Raw genomic sequence first — 25,631 nt, forward strand, 5'->3', positions numbered from 1 at the left:
ATGGCTGTCTACCGAGGAGAGACAGGCACCTAGCAACATCTGTTGGGGCAATGGGTGAATTCCCTACTATGCTTGTTAACTGCTCATTACTCTGTAATTTGTCTATGATTGTAATCATGTGGGGTGGCCCGGTGGCCTGGTGGCTAAAGCTCCCGCTTCACACACGGAGGGCCCGGGTTCGATTCCCGGCGGGTGGAAACATTTCGACACGTTTCCTTACACCTGTTGTCCTGTTCACCTAGCAGCAAATAGGTACCTGGGTGTTAGTCGACTGGTGTGGGTCGCATCCTGGGGGACAAGATTAAGGACCCCAATGGAAATAAGTTAGACAGTCCTCGATGACGCACTGACTTTCTTGGGTTATCCTGGGTGGCTAACCCTCCGGGGTTAAAAATCCGAACGAAATCTTATCTTATCTTATCTTACCTTTGAAACTTGTCATGATTGTGACCAGCTCTACCTGGAGCTCATTACCTTCGTAAACTCTCATGATTAATGTGTTTATGATTCATTACCTTTGCAATTATTCATGAGTGTGACCAGCTCTACCTGGAGCTCATTACCTTTGTAACTTGGTCATGATTATGACCAGATCTAGTTCATTACCTTTGTAACTTGCTCAGCTATCAAAACTTTGGAGTCCAGTCCCTGGACCTATTATGTACCTCTGTAATCTTTTGACTACCGCCCACAGGATGGGTATGGGGTGCATAATAAACATATTAAACTAACTTCACCACTCTCTTAACCTCTCTTTTTCTCTCCATATAGACTCCCTTCTTACATAATAATAATACTAAATCAGATGTAGTGTTGATGGAGGGAGGGTCGAGTGCGGCTCAGGCTGGTGCGCCCTTATGTACCAACACATCAACTACGACACACTTGTTGGTCACCCTTATAACAACAACAACTCTTTATTAAGATATTTTAGATAATTTATTGCAGCATCTTTTCTAGAGGTTATTATTAAAGGTAAGTGTTTATTGGTTATTAGGCTAAATAATGTGGAATATTATTTCTTGATCTTGTTTTTCCTGGTGTAATTATCCGCACTGACCTTCAATGAAGGTGCCTAGGAGCAGAAGGGCTCTTGATCCAAGGAAGTGGGTATGCCCTCCATTTACTTGGATTGAAGCTAATTTGCCCAGGTACTGTATCATCCCTACGAGTTTATCACTTCTAAATATAATGATCACCTTGCAGGAGGTACTTTGATGTTGGTGAAAGGCTCTTGATCCAGTAGAATGGCGTTACGTTCCCTTTCCTTGGATCAAACATAATTACCTCCCATTTCCTTGGCACTGTATGGCCACCATAAGTTTAATACTTCACTGTGAATTAAAACAATAAGAGCAGAAACAATGACATGACTGGGTTACCCTGAGTCACTTTACACAATTACAGACAATTATAAATATCTAAACTTGTGTATTAAACCCTATTAAAAATTTTAGTTTCATAATTAACATCTTGCTGTAATTGTGTGGAGTTTACCTGGAGAGAGTTCCGGGGGTCAACGCCCCCGCGGCCCGGTCTGTGACCAGGCCTCCTGGTGGATCAGAGCCTGATCAACCAGGCTGTTGCTGCTGGCTGCACGCAAACCAACGTACGAGCCACAGCCCGGCTGATCAGGAACTGACTTTAGGTGCTTGTCCAGTGCCAGCTTGAAGACTGCCAGGGGTCTGTTGGTAATCCCCCTTATGTGTGCTGGGAGGCAGTTGAACAGTCTCGGGCCCCTGACACTTATTGTATGGTCTCTTAACGTGCTAGTGACACCCCTGCTTTTCATTGGGGGGATGGTGCATCGTCTGCCAAGTCTTTTGCTTTCGTAGTGAGTGATTTTCGTGTGCAAGTTCGGTACTAGTCCCTCTAGGATTTTCCAGGTGTATATAATCATGTATCTCTCCCTCCTGCGTTCCAGGGAATACAGGTTTAGGAACCTCAAGCGCTCCCAGTAATTGAGGTGTTTTATCTCCGTTATGCGCGCCGTGAAAGTTCTCTGTACATTTTCTAGGTCGGCAATTTCACCTGCCTTGAAAGGTGCTGTTAGTGTGCAGCAATATTCCAGCCTAGATAGAACAAGTGACCTGAAGAGTGTCATCATGGGCTTGGCCTCCCTAGTTTTGAAGGTTCTCATTATCCATCCTGTCATTTTTCTAGCAGATGCGATTGATACAATGTTATGGTCCTTGAAGGTGAGATCCTCCGACATAATCACTCCCAGGTCTTTGACGTTGGTGTTTCGCTCTATTTTGTGGCCAGAATTTGTTTTGTACTCTGATGAAGATTTAATTTCCTCATGTTTACCATATCTGAGTAATTGAAATTTCTCATCGTTGTGGAGCTATAGTGGAGCTATAATTAACCCTTTCAGGGTCCGTCCCGTAGATCTACGGCTGGTCGGTGAGTGTCCAAACCGTAGATCTATGCCAAAATTCTAGCGCCGTCAAATTTAGCGCGAAAGCGCTCATAGGCCTACATATGAGAGAATGGGTCTGCGCCATGGGTGTGCGCCGTAAACAAAAAATCTAGGCGCCTGCATAGCATTGTGGGAACGCCGGCTCAGTCACCCTTGTTCACCATGCCTCGTCGCAAGTCAGCTCTCACTCCCTGGAAAATTGGGACTCTCCTCTTCCTGTCTGATAGTTCTGACACTGATGGAAGTGGAAATGAAGACGAATTCTACGGCTTTGATAAGTTAGTGACCGAAAATAATGACCAGGATATCGATAATAGTGCAGAAAACCCCGACGATCCTCGACCTTCTACCTCTGGTGTGGGCACTCGTGACTCACGGTCGGGTGTTCCTAAACGTAAGAGAAAACTAATATTTTCCCGTGGCCTGGCCTCTGACTTCAGTAATGACGATGATTCTGACGTGGATTGTGATTTTATTGCGCTCGACGATCATTCGAGTAGTGATAGTGAGGAAACATATTCACCAGTGAAGCGTCGGTATGTCCGCCGCCGCATGCGCTCGGGTAGTGTACCCTATGCTGTGCCCAGGGGACGGAGTACATCCCGGAGTACATCCCGGAGTACATCCCGTGGCCCTACACCCGTTTTAGGTAGTGATAGTGAGGATGATGTGGCTACACTTGGCATGGATGGGCCACAGACATCAGTGGATGGTGTTAGTGGGGCTGGTGGTGGTAGTGGCACCGCCATGCGTGACTCGCTGTGCCACGCGGGAACCCACGCTGCTGACTCGTCAGTTCAAGGACAAAGCGGAGCGTCACCCACCAGCCCGCCACAACCACCCGTACAACCAGCCTATGATGTCCAGTATCCACCAGCAAACCGTATCTGGGATTGGCAGCAAAATCCCAATTTTGTTCCCAGCCCTCACCACTTTGATGACTCGCAAAGTGGAATTCTACCTACCTGTCCCCTTGGAACCACGGCCAATGAACTGGAATTCTTTGAATTATTCTTTGACCAGCCATTGATGGAAATTATTGTCAGGGAAAGTAATAAGTATTTTCAGTACACCATGGCAAATACGATCTTATCACCACAGTCAAGACTACACAGGTGGAAAGAGACGACTGTTGCAGAAATGTATTTGCTTTTTGCAACAATAATGCTTATGCCTCACGTCTATAAGCATAATATAAAAGCATACTGGTCCACAGATCGGCTAATTTGTACCCCATCCTTCAGTGAAATAATACCAGTGAACAGGTTTATCTTACTGTTACGTATGTTGCACTTCTCTGACAAAACCAGGCCTGACAGAAGTGACAGGTTATACAAGATTAGAAATGTTTTCATGTATCTCAAACAAAAGTTCAGGATATACTTTTATCCATTCAAGAATCTTGTAATTGACGAGTCTTTGATTTTGTTCAAAGGTAGACTGTCATTCAAGCAGTATATACCGAGCAAGAGGAACCGCTTTGGTATAAAATTGTTTGTACTCTGTGATTGTGACAGTGGCCTGGTGTTGGATATTGTTGTATACACGGGTAGTAAAACATTGAAAGATACCAAGATGTTATTGGGTATATCAGGTGACGTAGTGAGAAACATGATGGCACCTTATCTTGGTAAGGGCCATACATTATATACCGATAACTGGTACACAAGCCCATTACTCAGTGATTTCATGCGAGTGAACAAGACAGATGTGTGTGGCACAGTGCGTTCTAATCGTAAACATATGCCCAGGCTCAACGCAGGTGTTCGTGGTGATGACGTGCAGGTGTTTACTGCCAATGACATCATGGCATTACGGTGGCATGACAAACGAGATGTCACATTGTTGACAACCATTCACCGTAATGAAATGCAAGACAGTGGCAAAGTTGATCGAGTGACTAATGAACGTATTCGAAAACCAGTGACAGTGATTGATTATACACAAAACATGCGCTTGGTTGACAAGTGTGACATGCAGATTGGTTTTGTTGACTGTGTTCGTAAGAGTTACAAGTGGTACATGAAACTTTTCTTCCATCTCATGGACATTTCAATGCTGAATGCATATAATATGTACCAAATAAAGACTGGTAACAGACCACCGTATGGTGAATTTTGTTTGTCTGTTGTCAGACAACTCATAATGAAGTACCAGGTAACAACACCTGCAATACAACATGGTCCTCGAATTCATCACAATATACCCAAGCGTTTGAGAAGAGAAGGTGATCATTTCATAATACAGCTTCCTTCAACTCAAAAGAAATTTGCTCAGAAGAGATGCATTGTCTGTGCACAAACAAAACGACGGCAACAAAGACGCAAAGACACTCGGTTTATGTGTGAGGAATGTAAGGTGCCTCTGTGCATGGTGCCTTGTTTCAAGGAGTTCCACAAGCTCCAGCAGTTCTAAAACCATGTCCAGTGATTGTAAATATGTAAATATATGATAGAACATTAGTATTATACAATATTTGTGCATGTTTATTGTAATAAACAACAGTGGTAAACAATAATATGATAATAACTTTAGTGCGGTTATTGTGTTCAATACAGTGAGTTTATATATATAATTATATACAGTATTGGTCTCTCAGGCCCCAAATGTTAGTAGGAATAGAAAAAAATTGGAAAAGAAAAGAAAAAACAACTAAAACAACAAAATAATATAATACGCGTATGTGGAATTCGTCGATGTTGCCGCCACCACATCATTTTCTACAAACTTCTTGGCACTGTATCTCGGTAAGTACTGATCAGATTCTAATTTTTTTTGTTTTATTACCTTCACAAAAATATGCTCTTTAATTCTGTAAGAAAAAATAATTTTTTTTTTTTTTCAAAATTTCTTGGACACTGGTGCGTGACTTCAGATTTTGGCCTTGAACCCTGAAAGGGTTAATCACCTACCCATGTCACCTCCTGTGAGCATCACCAACCCATGTCTCCTCCCATAAGCTTCACCCACCCATGTCTCCTGTAAGCATCACCTACCCATGTCTCCTCCCATAAGCTTCACCCACCCATGGTGGCCTGGTGGTTAACGCTCTCGCTTCACACGGTGAGGGCCTGGGTTCGATTCCCAGCCAGAGTAGAAACATTGGACGTGTTTCTTTCCACCTGTTGTCTATGTTCCCCATCAGTAAAATGGGTACCTGGGTGTTAGTCGACTGGTGTGGGTCGCATCCTGGGACACTGACCTAAGGAGGCCTGGTCACAGACCGGGCCGCGGGGGCGTTGACCCCCGGAACTCTCTCCAGATAAACTCCAGATGTCTCCTGTAAGCATCACCTACCCATGTCTCCTCCCATAAGCTTCACCCACCCATGTCTCCTGTAAGCATCACCTACCCATGTCTCCTCCCATAAGCTTCACCCACCCATTGCTGCAGTTGATCCCCAAGCACAAATAGCAAAGGTGAGGTATGGATAAATGAGTGAATGGTATAGTGTAAGAAGGGCATTTTGCGGCACGTAGTATCGTATCTTGGAGAGGATCCCAACTGTTTTGGATACTTTTTTTGATATGTGTTGGATATGGGTGCTGAAATTCAGGTTGTTGTTGAGGTATAGGCCTAGGAATTGGCCCTCATTATGTCTGGCAATTAGAGTGCTGTCGATCTTAATGTTAAGTTGCGCAACACCTGCTCTGCTACCAAACATAATATACAGTGGACCCCCGGTTAACGATATTTTTTCAATCCAGAAGTATGTTCAGGTGCCAGTACTGACCGAATTTGTTCCCATAAGGAATATTGTGAAGTAGATTAGTCCATTTCAGACCCCCAAACATACACGTACAAACGCACTTACATAAATACACTTACATAATTGGTCGCATTCGGAGGTAATCGTTATGCGGGGGTCCACTGTAGTAGGTTTTGTCAGTGTTAAGTGTAAGTTTATTGGCTGTCATCCAAGTTGATATTTTGAGCAGCTCGCCATTAACAATGGTGTTGAGGGTGGCAAGATTAGGGTGAGAGATGACATAAGTCGTGTCGTCAGCAAAGTGAATGGGTTTCAGGTGTTGGGATACGTTTGGAAGATCATTGATGTAAATGAGGAAGTGCAGGGGTCCAAGGACACTTCCCTGTGGAACTCCAGTATCAAGTGGCCGTGTTGATGATGCTGTGTCTTTAATGGTGACATACTGATACTTATTAGTAAGGTAGGATTTGAAATATGCAATTGCATGACCTCTTATACCGTAATGGTCAAGTTTGTGGAGCAGGATGCCGTGGTCTACTGTGTCAAAAGCTTTTCTTAGGTCAATAAAAATTCCTAGTGGATATTCCTTATTTTCCAATGCTGTGTAAACCAGATTTAGCATTTTTACAATTGCTGAATTCAAATTGGCAGGGGTTGAGTATGTTTTGTGCCGTTATAAATGAATACAGTCTCCTGTGCACGAGTTTCTCGAAGATTTTGGATAGCAATGGTAAGTTTGATATTGGCCTATAGTTGTTTACATCTGTAGGGTCACCACCTTTATGTATTGGTGTAACCCTTGCTGTCTTGAGTAGTTTCGGGAAGGTGCTAGTTTCTAGTGACTTGTTAAAAAGTAATGAAATAGCATGCGAAAGGACATGGGTCACTCGCTTGTACAATAATGGTGGGACATGAGACAGGTTCCCTGAGTTATTTTTAAGTGACTTTATAATCTCAGTGACTTCGGTGGGTTCAGTTGGAACAAGATAGAAGGAATTTGGGAAATTCCCATCTAGATAGTCCCCAGCATGGGCGTTGGTATGTGGGATTTTACTGGCAAGATTAGATCCTATGGTTGAGAAGAAGTTGTTCATCTTGTTAGCTGTTTCAATGAGATGCAGTGGTGTTTCATTAGGTTTAGTTAGGACAATATTCTTGTTTTTTTTCAGTTTGTGGGTGCCCAGAATCTGAGATAGTGTTTTCCAGGTCTTTTTTATGTCTCCTCTTGTGTCAGTGAATCTGCTGGAGTAGTACAGCTGTTTGGCTTTCTTTATTACTTTGGTGAGAACTGATGAATAGTGTTTAAGAGTATCTTTATGTATTAAGCCCTGGATGAGGTTAATCATAGAACTGATGAAGGAAAAAAGGTGAGTGGTGCGTTGAGGTATATGTGGAGACAAAAAATGTTATCTATGGAGGCAAGGAACTGAATTTATGAAAGTATAGTGGTACCAACACTCTTATATGGGTGTGAAGCTTGGGTTGTAAATGCTGCAGCGAGGAGACGGTTGGAGGCAGTGGAGATGTCCTGTCTAACGGCAGTGTGTGGTGTAAGTATTATGCAGAAAATTCGGAGTGTGGAAATTAGGAGAAGGTGTGGAGTTAATAAATGTATTAGTCAGAGGGCTGAAGAGGAGTTGTTGAGGTGGTTTGGTCATTTAGAGAGAATGGATCAAAGTAGAATGACATGGAGAGCTTATAAATCTGTAGGGGAAGGAAGGCGTGGTAGGGGTCGTCCTTAAAAAGGTTGGAGGGAGGGGGTAAAGGAGATTTTGTGGGCGAGGTGCTTGGACCTCCAGCAAGCGTGCATGAGCGTGTTAGATAGGAGTGAATGGAGACAAATGGTATTTGGGATCTGACGAGCTGTTGGAGTGTGAGCAGGGTAATATTTAGTGAAGGGATTCAGGGAATCTGGTTATTTTTATATAGCTGGACTTGGGTCCTGGAAATGGGAAGTACAATGCTTGTACTTTAAAGGAGGGGTTTGGGATATTGACAGTTTGGAGGGATATGTTGTTTATCTTTATACGTATATGCTTCTAAGCTGTTGTATTCTGAGCACCTCTGCAAAAACAGTGATTGTGTGTGAGTGAGGTGAAAGTGTTGAATAATGATGAAAGTATTTTCTTTTTGGGGATTTTCTTTCTTTTTGGGTCGCCCTGCCTCAGTGGGAGATGGCCGACTTGTTAAAAAAAAAAAAAAAGTATCTCAGATATGTTTAAGAGATATCCTAATACCATAGTCATTACCAAAAGTATTATTCAGAGGGTTGAGGGGGGGATTATTGAGGTGGAGGGAAGGAGGGATAGGGATCGTCCTAGGTAAGGTTGGAGAGAGGGAGATAAAGGTTTTGAGTGCTCGGGCTTGCAAGAGCCTATTAACCCTTTGACTGTTTCAGGCCCCTCTCTGAAACTCATTCTATGTCGCTCAATTTTTGAAAACAAAAAAATTATTTTTTCTTGTGAAATGATAGAGAATCTTTTCCCGATGGTAATGACACCAAAAGTTCGAAATTTGGTCGAAAACTCATGGAATTATGCTCCCGCGAATTTAGCGGTCTCGGCGACGTATGTGTATCGGCGATTTCGCCGACTTTGAGCCCTATTTTCAGCCAATTCCATTGTTCCAGTTGACCAAACTCATAGCTATTTCTTTAGAACTCCATTTTATCTATCATCTGAGTACAAGAAACCTCCCATTTACTAATTTGGACTACCCAATATGGTGGTCAGAAATTGGCAATTTGGCCAATTTCACGCAAACTAAAAAAGATGCCAATTTCAAAATAGGGTCCAGAATAAACAAGGTAGACATTCGTGGCACTAAAATAACATATGCTCTGTTCATTAGTCACATCTCTAGGCCCCTCTTATGTTATTATTGCTTTCTATTTTGATTTTTTATTCATACAAAAAAATACAAAATTTACTGTTATGCAGACTACTGCATTATTGTAAAAATGGTATAAATAATATCAGTGCACTAGTGAAAGAATATTAGACTCCCCAGTTGACGTGTATTGGACGTGTGGTGTGATTTATTTACTCCTGAACATTGGTAAAAATCGAACATTTCCGCTACTTTGAGCTCAGTTTCAAGGTCGTTTTCATCGTCAAACTAATGAAAATCATCTCTATTTCTGTAATATGTTTTCCATTTTATCACCTAAGACCATGAAAATGCGAATACAACGTTAAATACTATACGAAAATACACCTCAAAGTCGGCGTTTTATTCCAAAAAAACGATCAGTTTTTTTTCTCATTACGCAATGTGTGCTGCAGGATTTTTTTTATGTGGTGCACACTGACCACACAGACCCATTCTCTCACATGTGGGCCTACCAGCTTTCTCCTGCTTGATTTGAAGCCGCTAGAATTATTGAGTATATATACGTCAGAAACATTGGCTCGTAAGACGTATTTATACGTCGAAAACAGTCAAAGGGTTAAATAGCAGTGAGTGGAGGCAAATAGTTTTTATGATTTAACATGCTGTTGGAGTGTAAGCAAAGTAACATGTATGAAGGGATTCAGGAAAACTACCTAGCTGGACTTGAGTCCTGAAGGTGGGAAATACAGTGCCTGCACTCCAAAGGAGGGGTGGGGATATTGCAATTTGGAGAGGCATCTGAACTGTAATGTCAGTGTGCATCTGGCAAGACAGTGAGTGAGTGACAGTGTAATATATATGTATCATTTTATAATCATAATCTCTTAAAAGTATATACAGTATTTTAAGAAAATATTTCATTAATTTCTTTTTCATATTGGGACCAAGTATACATTTTGGGTAAAAAACATGAAACTCATTCATATACAATATTGTATATAAGACATTAGGTTTCTCTCTGTTTTGTAACCTACAAAGAGCAAGGACATGACAGTAACAAAAATACAAGTTAATCTAGTAATAAGCAATTGCTTTCCTGCTAGAGTGAATAAATTAGTGTTTTTTTTCACTACTCTATATGTATTTTATATGTAAATGCTATTATATTATCTTTCTGTGAATTATGGTAGTAATTATTTATGTAATTTATAGAAACACTCGTGAAAATATACAAAACCTGCATCTCCTTAACCCTTTGAGGGTTTTCGTCGTACTAGTACGTCTTACGCGTAGGGGTTTTTGACGTACTAGTACTCATAAATTCTAGCGACCTCAAATCTAGTGGGAGAAAGCTGGTAGGCCTTCATATGAAAGAATGGGTCTATGTGGTCAGTGTGCACAGTCTAAAAAAAATCCTGCAGCACACGGTGCATAATGGGAAAAAAAAAACTTTTTCCATTTTTTTTTAATAAATCAGCGACTTTGCAGTGTATTTTCGTATGGTATTTATTGTTGTATTCTAGTTTTCTTGGTCTCATTTTATAGAATGGAAGACATATTACTGAAATTGAGATGATTTTGACTGGTTTTACAATGAAAGGTGCCTTGAAATTGAGCTCAAAGTAGCAGAAATGTTCGATTTTTACCAAACTTCAAAAGTAAACAAATCGTGCCAAGCGTGCAATACACGTCAACTGGTGAGTCTAATATTCTTTCACAAGTGCACCAATAATATTTATACCATTTTTTACACTAACGCAGTAGTCTGCATAACAGTAAATCTTATATTTTTTGTGAGAATAAAAATTCAAAGTGGAAAGCAAAAGAATATAAGAGGGGCCTTGAGACGTGACTAATGACTAGAGGAAATGTCATTTTAGTGCCAGGAATGTCTTTCTTGTTTATTCTGGACCCTATTCCGAAATTGGCATCTTTTGAAATTTGTGTGAAATTGGCAAAATTGCTAAATTCTGACCACTGTACTGGATAGTTGAATTTATAAATGGGTGGTTTCTTGCACCCATTCGATAGAAAAAATGGAGTTCTAGCGAAATATTCATGTTTTTTATCGACTAGTACAGTGAAATTGGCCGAAAATGGGGCTCAAAGTGGGCAAAATCGCCGATCCGTAAACATCGCCGAGACCGCTAACTTTGCGAGAGCATAATTCCGTAAGTTTTCTATCAAATTTCAAACTTTTGGTGTCGTTATGATCGGGAAAAGATTCTCTATCTTTTCATAAGAGAAAATAATTTTTTTTTTTTTTTAAATTTGGCCGACCCTGAGAACGAGTTTCGGAGAGGGCCTGTCGACCCTCAAAGGGTTAAGCATGGAATACAGAGTACTTTATAATTTGGCTGTCACACAGTAGCCCCTTCTGGATTGAAATTTCACCCTATCTGCCCCTTCTGGGTTGAAATTTCACCCTGTCTGCCCCTACTGGATTGAAATTTCACCCTATCTGCCCCTTCTGGGTTGAAATTTCGCCCTGTCTGCCCCTTCTGGGTTGAAATTTCACCCTATCTGCCCCTTCTGGGTTGAAATTTCACCCTGTCTGCCCCTACTGGATTGAAATTTCACCCTATCTGCCCCTTCTGGGTTGAAATTTCACCCTGTCTGCCCCTTCTGGGTTGAAATTTCACCCTATCTGCCCCTTCTGGGTTGAAATTTCACCCTATCTGCCCCTACTGGATTGAAATTTAACCCTATCAATGAAAACTTGCTGCACACCACAGAATATTCAATAAGTAAGTTTATTTAGGTATACACAGATACAGTTACAAAGAATTATCATACATAGCAGCATATGTGTAAAGTACCTAGGATAACCCAAAAAGTCAGACAGAGTGACTAATTTCCATTTCTGATGGTCAGAGTGCAAGTATGACCTGCATGTTTTAGAAGCTGGACTATAAATTGCCGATTCACAGCCTACATGCCTGAGGGATTAAAATTTCAACACTGAGAAAAATTGTTTGAAATTTCAAGGACATTCTGTACAGTAAAACCTTGATTTAACAGATTTTGGATTTAACAGAGAAAATGTGTGGCTGGATAACATTTGAAAGCAAAGGATAAAATCCTTTAAATTCAGAATTGTCTAATATCCTTAAGGTGCATTGGTTAAATTAATTTTTAATTAATTTCATTGACAAAGTTCATTAAGTCAGAATTGTCTGTTTTTTTAATTTGTGGTAATTCTTAGGATACATATTAATAATTTACTTTTCTTTCAGGAAATTGAGGACTGCATAAGGAAAATTCATGAGAGGAGAGAGAGGGAGCTGCTGAAAACTCTAGATGAGGAAGTGCAAAAATAATTATTGCAATGTACATATACTGTACTGTATAAAAGATATATTGTGAAAGTTTAATAGTAAAGTGCTGTATATGACTTAATGTATATGATTTCCTAGCACTGTAGTGAATCTTTTCAGAACTTATCAGTTTTATGTAGCCATTTAATGTGATATTACAATATGAACAATGGTATTTTAGTTATATTTTTTCTGAGTTTAACAAGTGAGAGAAATTAACAAATTATTTTTGTGAGGAAATTTCAAGGCAAATAGTTTAACTTTTATTTAAAAAAAAAAAATTATTATACTGCATGATGGAAGCATTTGGAACGATAGTGGAATACTGCCAAGAGAAAAATACTGCAGAAAGTCTCAGTTGTTCTGGGATTTACATGGGTAAAGGAGTAGTCCTTACTCATGGCACAATTGTAATTGATATTTTGAAAGATAGAAGAGCCCAACCACTTGTTCAAGAACTTGTATTAAAGGGTTACACACGCAATGGAAACAAAGCAAACGTGTTGAACTCGGTCCTTCAGTCGACTCAGTCAAGTTTCCAAGTACTGTTACCAGCAGAGCAATTTGCTTCTTCATTAGAGTCTGCTCAAGCCAACAAACAGTGTCTTAATAAACCAATGAATTCTAAAGACTATAATAACCAAATGCAAAAAGAAAATGCAGGTTCCTTATTTCCCATTAGAGAGCAGAATAATATATTCCTTAATGGTAGTCAAATCTCTTGGCCATCCAGATCATTACAAAAAGCAACATCCAACTATTTGTCTTTCCCAGCCAGTGTTGATTTGATGTTTTTTCATCCTGGGATCAAGAAAAGTATTGCAAGCATTATGCCAGCTTCTGATGGATGGAAGTTTAGAGAGACTGCAAAATATAAATATGCTGCTGCTCTTGAAACTCTCATCATCTCCACTTTTGTGCTACTCAAGATTATACCAGAAAAGAGTCATGACTACATCATGGAAGCTTCTAGTCAAGATGTTATTTATCTTACTCAAAAAATGCTATCTTTCACAGGCATAAGTAGTAAAGGTATGTTTACAATGAAAATATTTTGACAAATGTTGGACTTAAAAATATTGTGTGGCATATATGGCTATTGATTTTAAGGGACGGACTAAATTACATGAACAGGAAATAAAGGGACATCAAAGCTGTCATATCTGTGTGCCTCTGGCAAGACAGTGATAGTGTAAAAAATGGTGAAAGTGTTTATTTTTCTGGTCATCCTGCCTCAGTGGGAGATGGCCAGTGTGTTAAAAAAATTAAGAGAAGTTGCAAAGGTTATCTTTTGAGTAGGAAATTGGACATTTTAAAATATAACATCACTATATACATTTAAAGTACCATCCTGTACAAATATTTTAATCTCCCTTCACTGTCTTCATTGTACATTATTGCAGTCTTTCTCATGTAGCAAGATTTTATGGTTATTAATATACAGATTGTTTTTGCTTTCTGAGAGAATCATTTAAGTGTGTATTTCTCAATTTAAAGACAGAAGAGCAGTGGAACACTGCAGTGGATCTATTGGTCCATGCTAGGCAGGTTCAATTCACACCTAACCATAACGACTCGTGTACCCATCCAACCTTCATTGACTTTTGGGAATGTGTTCCAGTTATGTACAGTTTTATTTCCAGACTAGTACTTCCATATATCTGCTAAATCTAAATTTGTCAAACTTAAATACATAGCTGTGAATCCTGCCTTGGTAGGTATTTGTTCATTTTTTTTTTCACACACCAGCCATCTCCAGCCAAGGTAGGATGACCTGAAAAAGAAGAAGCACTTCTTTTTACATTTAGTAATTTATACAGGAGAAAGGGTTACTAGCTCCTTGCTCCTATCATTTTAGTCACCTCTTATGACACACATGGCTGACAGAAAAAGAATTCTTCTCCACTTTCAGCTTCTCCAAATTCAGCTTATCTTCATAGAACAGATTTTTAATATATGCAGTTAATTTCATTATTGGGAGGAAAGGCCTAGTAACTCCTTCTCGTGCATAAATTACTAAATTTAAAAAGAAAAATTTTTATTTTTATTTTTGAGTCACCTTGCCTTGGTGGGATACGGCCAGTTCGTTGAAAAAAAAAATCATTATTCTTCTCTGTATATTTTTAAGTGCATTTATGACCATTCTTTAATATGGCAGCTAGAACTAAACATAATCTAAATGAGGTCTCACCAAAGATGTTTAAATTTGAAATATAATTTGTTAAATGGCAAATTCATTCAGAATTATGGCATTCATGATGAGTGTTACACAAAAGCATGAATAAACTCCATTGTTTATGTGATAAAGTAGGTTACAGCAGAAGAAGAATGAAAGAATTTGTACAGTTATCCAGGATAGTATATATTATTAAAGCTTCTGTAAGAATTGTGAACTTGAGGAATTCCATAACACTGGTATATAAGACAATTATTATTATTATAATCAAGGGGGAAGCACTAAACCCGTAGGATTATACAGCGCCTATGGGGGGATGGAAGGCATTCAGGCTTAATTCAGGGAACTGGAGCACAGATCCAATTTCCTAGATCAAGAGCCCCTCACCAGCGTCAAGGAGCCTTCCTTGAGGGGTATATATAAGACAAGCCAAAGCTAAAAGTGCTGCTAGAGTAAACAAACTTTATAAGAGTATTATTTAATAGTTTTAAAAATTGAAAATGTTAAATACAAGAGCTACTAATGTATAGAAATGATATTTGTTTTATATAATTCAGTGAAATGCAATACTTCAAGATTATGTTTACACAAACCTGTGTTATTTAATCCAACAAAATCAGAATAAGGTGGTAGATTTTTTACTTAGTTATAGGCAGATTTACTGGTAATCAGTTTACCATGTTAACAAAGCTCTTAAGAGCATTTGAAGAAGAATTTTACCGAGCTTACTGTTATCAAGTTGATACTGAGTACAACATCTGAACTTTTCACTAGCATGGTTAAAATCCACATATTAAAAAAAATAGTATTCTGCGAGTAAGTTTTTAAACTCATAAATGGAATTAAAAATAATTTTTTATTACATTTCACTCTTGTGTATTATCTCTTGATCAAGAACTAGTTTTGTAAGTCAAGATCAAATTCACTGATAAAGGTCATATATTGACAGTTGGAGACGTCCTCTTAGATGAATTGTATTTAAAAGCATTTAAAAGATTGGGAGTGAAATTTGGCACATCATAATTTACTTGCCGATTTTTTTTAAATCTTTGTCAGATTTATTCTTGAGTTAAAAATAGATTTATACTATAAAATAGTTTTATATATGATAATTTACTTGCCAGTTTTTTTAAAAATCTTTATATTAAATTTACTCTTGACTTTAAAATAGATCTATACTTTAAAATAGATTTTTTTTTTTTTTCAACAAGTCGGTCGTCTCCCACCGAGGCAGGGTGACCCAAAAAAGAAAGAAAATCCCCAAAAAGAAAAATACTTTCATCATCATTCAGCACTTTCACCTCACTCACACGTAATCACTGTTTCTGTGCCAATTTTTTTAAATCTATATCAAATATATTCTTGAGTTTAAAATAGATTTATACTTCCAGGAATGACTGTTTATGTAGAGAGCTCTCCTTTTGGTTCCTTGGCTCCTGGTGTGTTCCTTAACTCTCTCAGTAGTGGTATCATTAGCAATGTTGACCACATTGCTGCGAATATCATGTTTACAGATGCCAGGTGCATCATGGGGTCTGAGGGTGCTCCAGTTTTTACAGTAATAGAAGGAATGTAAGTCTAGTGTATACACAACTGTTTACTGTCTTTCACCTCAAAATTATTGTTGCTCTATGGATTTAGTACTTCCCCATGCATGTGTATAATTCTAGTACAGTAATTTGAATTAGAATCCAAATTTTGGGCAAAGTCCTCAGGAAAGACCCCTGTTACATTTAACATTTGTTAGATGACTTGTACGTATAATATTGAAATTCATCTTTTCATTATTGCTGCATTGAAAGATTTGTTTAATGGAAAAGTTCCCAGCACATTTAAAAATTTGCCACTATTTTGTATTAGCACGATTATTATTTTTTTTGCCTTGCAAGGAAACATCTATGTGGACTTGTTATCTCACCTTTCTGCTGGAGAGATGGCGAGTGGCTTGGACTCACTCTTCTTGCGTCGGCAAATCAAGTTCTGCAAACTCTACTCTGCTCCTTAAAGTCTGAGGTTGATAAGGAAGACAGAAAGGCTGGACAGTCTCTCAGGCATGACAAGTCAATAGAAATTAAGCATTTGGGGCAATCACTTGACCACATTCCCAGGAAGGAATATCTTAAGTCAGGTGAGAGTTATGTGAAAAACGACTAACGGTTAAAGATAAATATAGAGGAGTGAGCTATGATGTATTATTGTTATTGTACTGCCAAATTAGAAATGATCTTAACAACCTGTTTGTTCAAGAAAATATAGGCCATTATTAAGCATGATTAATTTTCTTAAAGGTAGATATGATTGATAAAGGAAGAATGACTATTTGAGCTGCCTGTGTGTGTCTTTGAGGTATCCTACAGAAGATTTCTAGTGCTATCTTGCTGGACAGGTGGATGGTTATTGTCACTAGTCCACATGTTTCAGACTAATGTTAACATCAGTACTGATATTTTCTATATTTGATCACTTTTGTCACATAGGCTTTAATGTAGGCAAATGTATTATTTGTGTGTGATTAATGTGCAAAAAAAGATGAAGATATATTTTGCCTTCCTAGGTACAGTAGACCCCCGCTTAACGATCACCTCCAAATGCGACCAATTATGTAAGTGTATTTATGTAAGTGCGTTTGTACGTGTATGTTTGGGAGTCTGAAATGGACTAATCTACTTCACAATATTCCTTATGGGAAAAAATTCGGTCAGTACTGGCACCTGAACATACTACTGGAATGAAAAAAGTTCGTTAACCGGGGGTCCACTGTAGTAGGTTGGTAGATAGCAACTATCCAGGCAGGTACTACCATCCTGCCAAGTGAGTGTAAAACTGTAATTGTTTTACATGATGGTAGGATTGCTGGTGTATTTTTTCTGTCTCATAAACATGCAAGATTTCAGGTACATCTTGCTACTTCTACTTACACTTAGGTCACACTACACATGCATATACAATCATATATGCACACACCCCTCTGGGTTTTCTTATTAGTTCTTGTTCTTGTTTATTTCTTATCTCTGTGGGGAAGTGGAGCAGAATTCTTCCTCTGTAAGCAATGCATGTCATAACAGGCGACTAAAATGCTGGGAGCAAGGGGCTAGTAACCCCTTCTGTATATATGAAGTCAAGAAGAGAAACTTTTGTTTTTTTCTTTTTGGGCCACCCTGCTTTGGTGCAATATGGCTGGTTTGTTGAAAGAAGAAGACAATATTTTTCCTTCAGTTTTCCTAATTTTTTTTATCTCATAGTACATGTTAGGTATAACATAATGTAGGGTAATATACATAGACACTTAGAGAAAGCTTTTATTAAAATGTTTTGTCCAGGACTGTTATTGAGCCACGAGAGTTAGCAGGGAGAGTGGACCAATCCAGCCTGGGAGAGGTAGAAGAATTAGCAGGGAAAGTAGACCAGTCTCACCTAGGAGAGGTGGTAGAAGAATTAGCAGGGAGAGCAGACCAGTCTACCCTGGGAGGAAAGGAGTTAGCTGGGAGAATGGACCTGTCTGGCTGGGTAAGGGGTCACCCTTACCTTTGAAGGTTTGGAGAGTTTGTGCTGTATGACTTATGGGTTTAGCACTTAATTTGAGTATATTATTATTGAGCCATGCAGAGAAACAAACAGCTCCCTTTTATACTGGTTAGGTACATTGGTGTGAAAATTGGTGCAGTGTACTGAGGTCCTAGGGTCAGGTGTAGGGTTGGAGCAAAGACACACACACATAAATTGGTAACTGGATGGGCGACCACATGCAAGTTGTCTAATACCCTAACTCTTAGCAATGGAACCCCCAATATGCATGCATGCATAGCTACTTTGAGGACCTCATTGTAATGGGTTCTCTTATTACTATTTTCACAGAATATGCTCACCATTTAAATAGGGGCATTGTGGCTGTTTGCTGTGGCAAAGGCTACGGAAGTGGCATCATAATAAATACCTCGCCAGGAGTCATCCTAACATGTGCTCATGTTACTCATCCGGCCACTAGTGGAGTGAGTTACTAAAATTAACTTTTTTTGTGAAAACATTCCAATTACTAAATATTTTTTGTTGAATTCTTTTACTTTAGCTGTGTTAGTAGAGTCATCCCTATGAATTTTGAGGGGTTCCATATTCACAAATTTTGATTATCTAACATTTTAACTTATAAGTCAACCAGTAAATAAAGTCAGTTATTATTATTATTATATGGTTGGTGGATTATCTGGCGAACTAAAGAACACTGGTTTAACCCCTTGAGGGTCCATGCCGTAGATCTACGGCTTTATGTTGAGGGTCCAAACCGTAGATCTACGTCATGAGCTCAGCTCACTCTGATAAGCTGTGAGCGGTAAATTTTGGCCTAGATATGAGAAAATATTTCTTTGTGGTATGTGTGCACCACATAAAACAAATCCTGCAGCACACAGTGCATAATGAGAGAAAAAACTGAGACTGTAATTTTCGATTAAAACAGCGACTTTGCAGTGTTTTTTGTATGTTTTTTATAGTTGTATTTGCGATTTCTTGGTCTCATTTGATAGAATGGAAGACATATTACAAAAATAAAGATGATTTTGATTGGTTTTAGTATTGGAAATGGCTTGAAACTGAGCTCAAAGTAGTGGAAATGTTAAATTTTTGCCAATATTCAAGAGTAAACAAATGACCTCGCATGTCTAATACACGCCTGCTGGTGGGTCTAATATACATTCACAAATGTGCTGATATTATTTATACAATTATTACAATATTGCATAACAGTAAATCTTCATTTTTTTGGTTTGAATAAAAATTCATTATGTGAATAAAAATCCAAAATGGAATTCATTAGTGAAGCCTGAAAACATAACTAATGTACATAGGAAATGTTAGTTTAGTTCCAGGAATGCCTGCATTGTAAATTTATTCTGGACCCTATTTTGAAATTGGAGTATTTTGAACTTTGCATTAAATTGGCCAAATTACCAATTTCCTATCACTTTATTTTGTAGTTGAAACAATTGACTTGGTGAATTCTTGTGCTCAATCGATAGAATAGAAGTAATACTAGTGAAATAGCTAAGAATTTGGTCGACTGGAATAATGTAATTGGCCTAAAATAGGAGTCAAATTCCGCAAAATCGCCGATAAGTAAATATCGCTGATGCATCAAAATTCGCGAGAGCATAATTTTGTCAATTTTCCATCAAATTTCGTACTTTTTGTTTTATTACCTTCAGAAAAAGATTCTCTACCATTTCATAAGAAAAAATAACAAAATTATTTTTTGAAAATTCTTGGACACTGGTTGCACACTTTGAAATTTGACCTCTGGACCCTGAAAGGGTTAATATAGAGATAGTGCTCATGCAGTGTAGATTATGTATATGTGTTGGAAATACTACTGCTTATAAGTCTGTAGATACAGTAGTTCTTCAGTTAATATAATACTTAAAGGTCAGTGTAGATGTTAAGTTGTGAAGCTTTTTCATAATTGTGTCATCCTTTGGTTGTATTTGATGGCTTTGCATGGAAATGCTTTTGTCTCAAGATGAAAATTTAACCATGGTAGTGTACATCTTCTGTACCTCATGGTGATCAACAGGTATGATGTTAGAATGTCACATTCACCTTAAAATTCAAAATAATATACTGTAACTGGAGTATTATAGTTGGTATGCCATTTTTTCAGGATGTCAGAATAATTTTATCAGATGGTAGAAGCTTACAAGGACAAGTGATTCACCAAACTCAACCAAGTACATTGAACCACCAGACTGAATCAGGCATCCAGGAGCCAAGTGTCTGGGATCTGGCTGTCATCACCACAACCAGTACACTTCCTTTTGCCCTTCCATTGGCTTCTAAACTACCTCCCAAAGGCAAGAACTTGCTTTCCAATGCTCTTTTGTTACTATTTCAAATAGAATTTAAAATATGTATATTTAATTCACGTACCAGGTCAGGTAGGTATGCTGTATTGTAATACAATGAAGTTAAAGCTGTCTTGTATTTTAAATTATTTGCTTTACAATAAAAGAATTGGTAAAAATTAATATTGAAAATTGCAGTTTTCTCCATGGGGAAAGTGGAAAAGAATTCTTTCTCCGTAAGCCATGTGTGTCATGAGAGGCAACTAAAATGCTGGGAGCAAGGGGCTGGTAACCCCATCTTCAGTATAAATTACTAAATTTAAAAAGAAAGACTTTAGTTTTTCTTTTTTAGGTCACCCCGCCTTGGTGGGATATGACTGGTGTGTTAAAAAAAAAAAATGCAGTTTTGAGCAGTTCTTTCTAAAATTAGAGAAATACCAGCAGTATGTTCATAAAATGGAACTTCATTTATACATCTTGTATCTTAGGGTGTTAGAACCTATGGTTGAAGTACTGCACCTGCAATAATTTTATTGGTCAAATACATTGTTCAGATTTGTTTTATTTAAAGGTTAAACTGATTTCTCCTGAAACATTTCTTAAAGTTTTGCATTCTAGGTATGACTATCCCCAAAAAAATGGAACAGTTATGAATTTTGTTCAGAATTCCTTTCAGGAAGCATATATGCATAAGGGAGAATGTAGAAGCAAACAAATACAGAAAAAAAGGCAGGGAAACAGCAGTGTCGCATTTATTGTACAAACCCAGTCTTGAAATCTTTACTACAGACTCAGTGAGGCAGAAAGATATATTTCTCATTTAGTAAGATATTTGTTAAGGTGCTCGTTATTATATATTTATACAATGTTATGAAAGCTTCTAAACCAAATTAACACTAATACTGTGTTCCCTCAAGGAAACCAAAATTCAGACCCATTTGCTTGATGTTCATGTATGATAATACACTACCACTAGTGTGTGAGTTAGGGTTTTGTTTGGTAAATCAGGATGATTTACCATATATAATAGCAAAAGCATTTAGGTATTTGCAGGTGGATGTGTTGACAGATGAGTGCATGAAAAACGAGATGAATTGTAAAATAGGTGAGGGAAAAAAAGGTAGGTGGAATGTTGATAGTATCCTTAGAGAGGAAAGAAGGAACTTTATCAATGGCTGTGGAAGGGAAAAATATATTTAGAGTATAGCAGTGCCAATACTTTGAATCTTGATGTGAGGAGGAAGCTGGAGGCAGTGGATATGCTGTGTTTAAAATGTGTAAATATTATACAGAGAATAAGTGAAGAAATTAGAAGATAGTGTGGTGGTATGAAAAGAATAATTCAAAGAATGGAAGAGGAATTGAGATGGTTTTATTACTCAGAGAAGGATGGAACAAGACAGGTTTCCCAAAAGGGGTGAAAGGAGGTGTAGGAAGCATCCCAGAAATGGTTGGAAGGAAGGTGTAAAGGTGGTTTTGAGCATCCAGGAGGCATGTGAAAGTTTATTTGATTGAAATAAGTGATGATAACATTTCTTTTTTGATTTGACATGCTGTTGGAATGTAAGCAAAGGAACACCTATTATGAACACGGGTAATGAATGGCCTGTGAGACCTGGTTGTAATGGGATTGTGGAGCAAACAGAGCTCAACAGTAGATTATAAGCAGTGGCGGCTCATCAAAAAATAGAATGGGAGGACTGTGTGACTGCAAGCCTCGTAGAACAGCATAATAAACATTATTAAAGTAATAATTTTTAAAATTAAATAGACCAATTGGAACTGGGTGTGTGCTGCATCAGATGCAGCTCCTCGCTGCCAGATGTAACACCAGTAATACCTATACAGTGGCACCTTGACTTACAAGTCTAATTCGTTCCGTGACCGAGCTCATAACTCAATTTGTTTGTATATCAAAGAAATTTTCCTCATTGAAATTAATTGAAATGCCATTAATCTGTTTCAGCCCCCAAAAAACCCACCCCATTTTTTTTTGTTACGGATTTCTAAAGAAAAATGTATTTATAAATAAGAAATATTGTATAAAAACGTAATAAAAGAGAACGTAAAGAAATAAACTGGTTTTATAAAGTGTATTTACCTTGGAGATCAGACGACTTGGGCTAACAGAAGATGCTGGCGGAGGTGGAGGGTGGAAAAGATAGGCAGAGGAGATTGGAGGAGTTCGTTTCGTTTTGTGCTTTTAAATGCCATTGCTTAATCGCTTAACTTAATAGCTATGCTCTTAACCCTTTGGCTGTCGCAGGCCCCTTTCTGAAACTGTCATTCTATGTCGCAAAAGTTTTGGAAAAAAAAAAATCTTTTCCCGATGGTAATGACACCAAAAGTACGAAATTTGGTCGAAAACTCACGGAATTACGCTCCCGCGAAGTTAGAGGTCTCAGCGACATATACGCATCAGCAATTTCGCCAACTTCGAGCCCTGTTTTTGGCCAATTCCATTGTTCCAGTTGACCAAACTCATAGCTATTTCTTTAGAACTCCATTTTTTCTATCAGTTGAGTACAAGAAACCGCCCATTTACTGATTTGATCTACCCAATAAAGTGGTCAGAATTTGGCAATTTGGCCAATTTCATGCAAATTAAAAAAGATGCCAATTTCAAAATAGGGTCCAGAATAAACAATGTAGACATTCTTGGCACTAAAACAACATATCCTCTGTTCATTAGTCACGTCTCTAGGCCCCTCTTATATTACTATTGCTTTCTATTTTGATTTTTTATTCATACAAAAAAATACAAAATTTACTGTTATGCAGACTACTGCATTATTGTAAAAATGGTATAAATAATATCAGTACACTAGTAAAAGAATGTTAGACTCCCCAGTTGACGTGTATTGGACGTGTGGTGTAATTTGCTTACTCCTGAACATTGGTAAAAATCGAACATTTCTGCTACTTTGAGCTCAATTTCAAGGTCGTTTTCATAGTAAAAGTAATGAAAATCATCTCTATTTCTATAATATGTTTTCCATTTTATCACCTGAGACCATGAAAACGAGAATACAACAATAAATACTATACAAAAATACACCTCAAAGTCGGCATTTTAATCCAAAAAAACGGTCAGTTTTTTTTTCTCATTACGCACTGCGTGCTGCAGGATTTTTTTTATGTGGTGCACACTGACCACACAGACCCATTCTCTCACATGTGGGCCTACCAGCTTTCTCCTGCTTGATTTGAAGCCGCTAGAATTTAGGCGTATAAATACGTCAGAAACAGTGGCGCGCAAGACGTATATATACGACGTAAACAGTCAAAGGGTTAATGCTACACTTTATTGCTGCACTTAATTGCTACAATTTTTTTTTTCACTTTAACTGATTTCTGCCTTTTTTGCCACGCTTTCGTCACCTTCATATGCAGGACATTACAATAAAAATCTGTCTAAGGTGGTTTGTTTCATCCTCCCTTTCAGAATGTTTTGGAAATGAGTTAGGCAAGTGTCATTAAATAGCGCCAACATATGACCAGTTGCAACTTTTTTTGGGTGTTTCTTTTCAATAAATTCTGAAAGCCTCTCCCAGATTCCCAACGTTTCCTTTATCTCACTTGTAGAGATAACCTCCTCCACATCTGGCTCCTCTGCTGTGCCAATTTCCTGCAAAACCTCCATATGCTGCTGCGTCTGTAGTTCTTTTAACCCTTCTGTCATCAGTTCCTCGGAATGATCCCTGATGAGCTCGTTCACATCTCCTTCATCCACCTCCATGCCCATGGACTTTTCAAAGGACACAGTCTCCTCTACCACTGCTGCTTCGGGTTCGAATCCTTTGAAGTCCCTTTCAGACACAACCTCAGGCCACAGCTTCTTCCACGCAGAGATCAAGGTCCTCCTTGTAACCCCCTGCCAGGCCATATCTATAATTCTGAGGCATATCATGATGTTATAGTGGTCCTTCCAGAACTCTTGAAGGGTGAAGTTTATGGTTTCCATCACCTCAAAGCAGTGGCAAAACAGGTGCTTGGTGAAGAGCTTCTTGAAATTAGAAATCACCTGCTGATCCATGGGCTGCAGGATAGGGGTAGTGTTGGGTGGAAGGCAGAGAACCTTTATGAACTTGAACCCTTTGAGAATGTTGTCTTTGAGGTTTGGTGGGTGAGCAGGTGCATTGTCCAGGACAAGAAGGGCTTGCAGGGGTAGATTATTTTCCTGGAGATACTTCTTAATGGCAGGACCAAAGACCAGGTTTACCCACTCCACAAAAAACTGCCTGGTGACCCACACCTTCAGGTTTGCCCTCCACATAACCTGCAGTTTTTCTTTTAGAATCTTATGCAACTTAAAGGCTCTGGGGTTTTCTGAATGATATATGAGCAGCAGCTTGATTTTGTAGTCGCCACTCGCATTGGTGCACAGTGTGAGAATTAACCTGTCCTTCATGGGTTTGTGGCCTAGCATCTTTTCTCCTCTGCATTTATGTAAGTCCTCCTTGGCATCTTCTTCTTGTCATAGTTGAAGACTTGTTGAGGGATGTATCCTTAGGCTGCTATCACTTCTGCAAAAATTTTGAGGTAATCCTCAGCTGCCTTCTCATCCGAGCTCGCTGCCTCACCATACCTGATGACAGAGCAAATGCCAGCCCTCCTTTTAAAATTGTCGAACCAGCCCCGACTGGCTTTAAATGACTTCCAGTGCCTTGTCCGTTGAAGTGCCTAGGGTCTGCTGCAGCAAATCAGCGTAAATGCCTCGTACCTTCTTGAAGAGGATACCCTCTGTCACGGTTTCTCCTGCAAGCTCCTTCTCCGTCAACCACATCAACAGCAGCTTCTCCATCTTTTCGTGGGCAGAGGTCCGCAGCTTAGAAATTATTTTAATGCCCTTGGCTGGTGTTATAGCCTTTATCGACTCCTCCTGCTTTAGTATGGTACATATCGTAGAAGTACTACGCTCGTACTGCCTTGTCAAGTCGAATATACGCACACCTCGTTTGTGTTTTTCTGTGATTTCATGCTTTAATTCAATGGACATCATCATCCTCCTCTTCTCAGCACTGTCCTTTGCACTTACTTTCTTAGGACCAATGGTTAGAAAAAAAAAAATTTGGCAAAATAACTGCACAAAGAGCACAAACGCAAACACAACACAAGAAAGATGCTCTCACAGTGAGGTAACCACGTGCACTGAACAAGTGAGATGCAGGATCCTGGGTGGATGTTGTGGCATTCGCTGTGCCAACTAGTGGCGGTGTATCTGGAGCTCACTTGTAACTCGGATTTTGGTTCGCTACTCAAAGCAAAAAAAATAGATTGAGTGACGGCTCGTAACTCAGAAAACTCTTAAGTTGGGGCACTCGTAAGTCAAGGTACGATTTTA

At 38.7% G+C, this 25,631-nt stretch overlaps 1 protein-coding gene across 1 annotated transcript in view; it reads left to right on the forward strand.

The window, feature by feature from the left end:
• Positions 1–864: 864 nt before the first annotated feature.
• LOC128696342 (uncharacterized) overlaps positions 865–25,631 on the forward strand; it is a 40,007-nt gene continuing 15,240 nt past the window's right edge. Inside the window, exons 1-6 of the mRNA XM_070090320.1 lie at positions 865–975; positions 12,200–13,312; positions 15,848–16,028; positions 16,346–16,584; positions 18,312–18,445; positions 20,107–20,296. Coding sequence (XP_069946421.1) covers positions 12,574–13,312; positions 15,848–16,028; positions 16,346–16,584; positions 18,312–18,445; positions 20,107–20,296 — 1,483 coding nt within the window. The 5' untranslated portion in view covers positions 865–975; positions 12,200–12,573. The remainder of the gene's footprint in view (positions 976–12,199; positions 13,313–15,847; positions 16,029–16,345; positions 16,585–18,311; positions 18,446–20,106; positions 20,297–25,631) is intronic.

Source organism: Cherax quadricarinatus, chromosome 31 (genome assembly GCF_038502225.1).
Source record: "Cherax quadricarinatus isolate ZL_2023a chromosome 31, ASM3850222v1, whole genome shotgun sequence".
Taxonomy (NCBI): Eukaryota; Metazoa; Arthropoda; class Malacostraca; order Decapoda; family Parastacidae; genus Cherax; species Cherax quadricarinatus.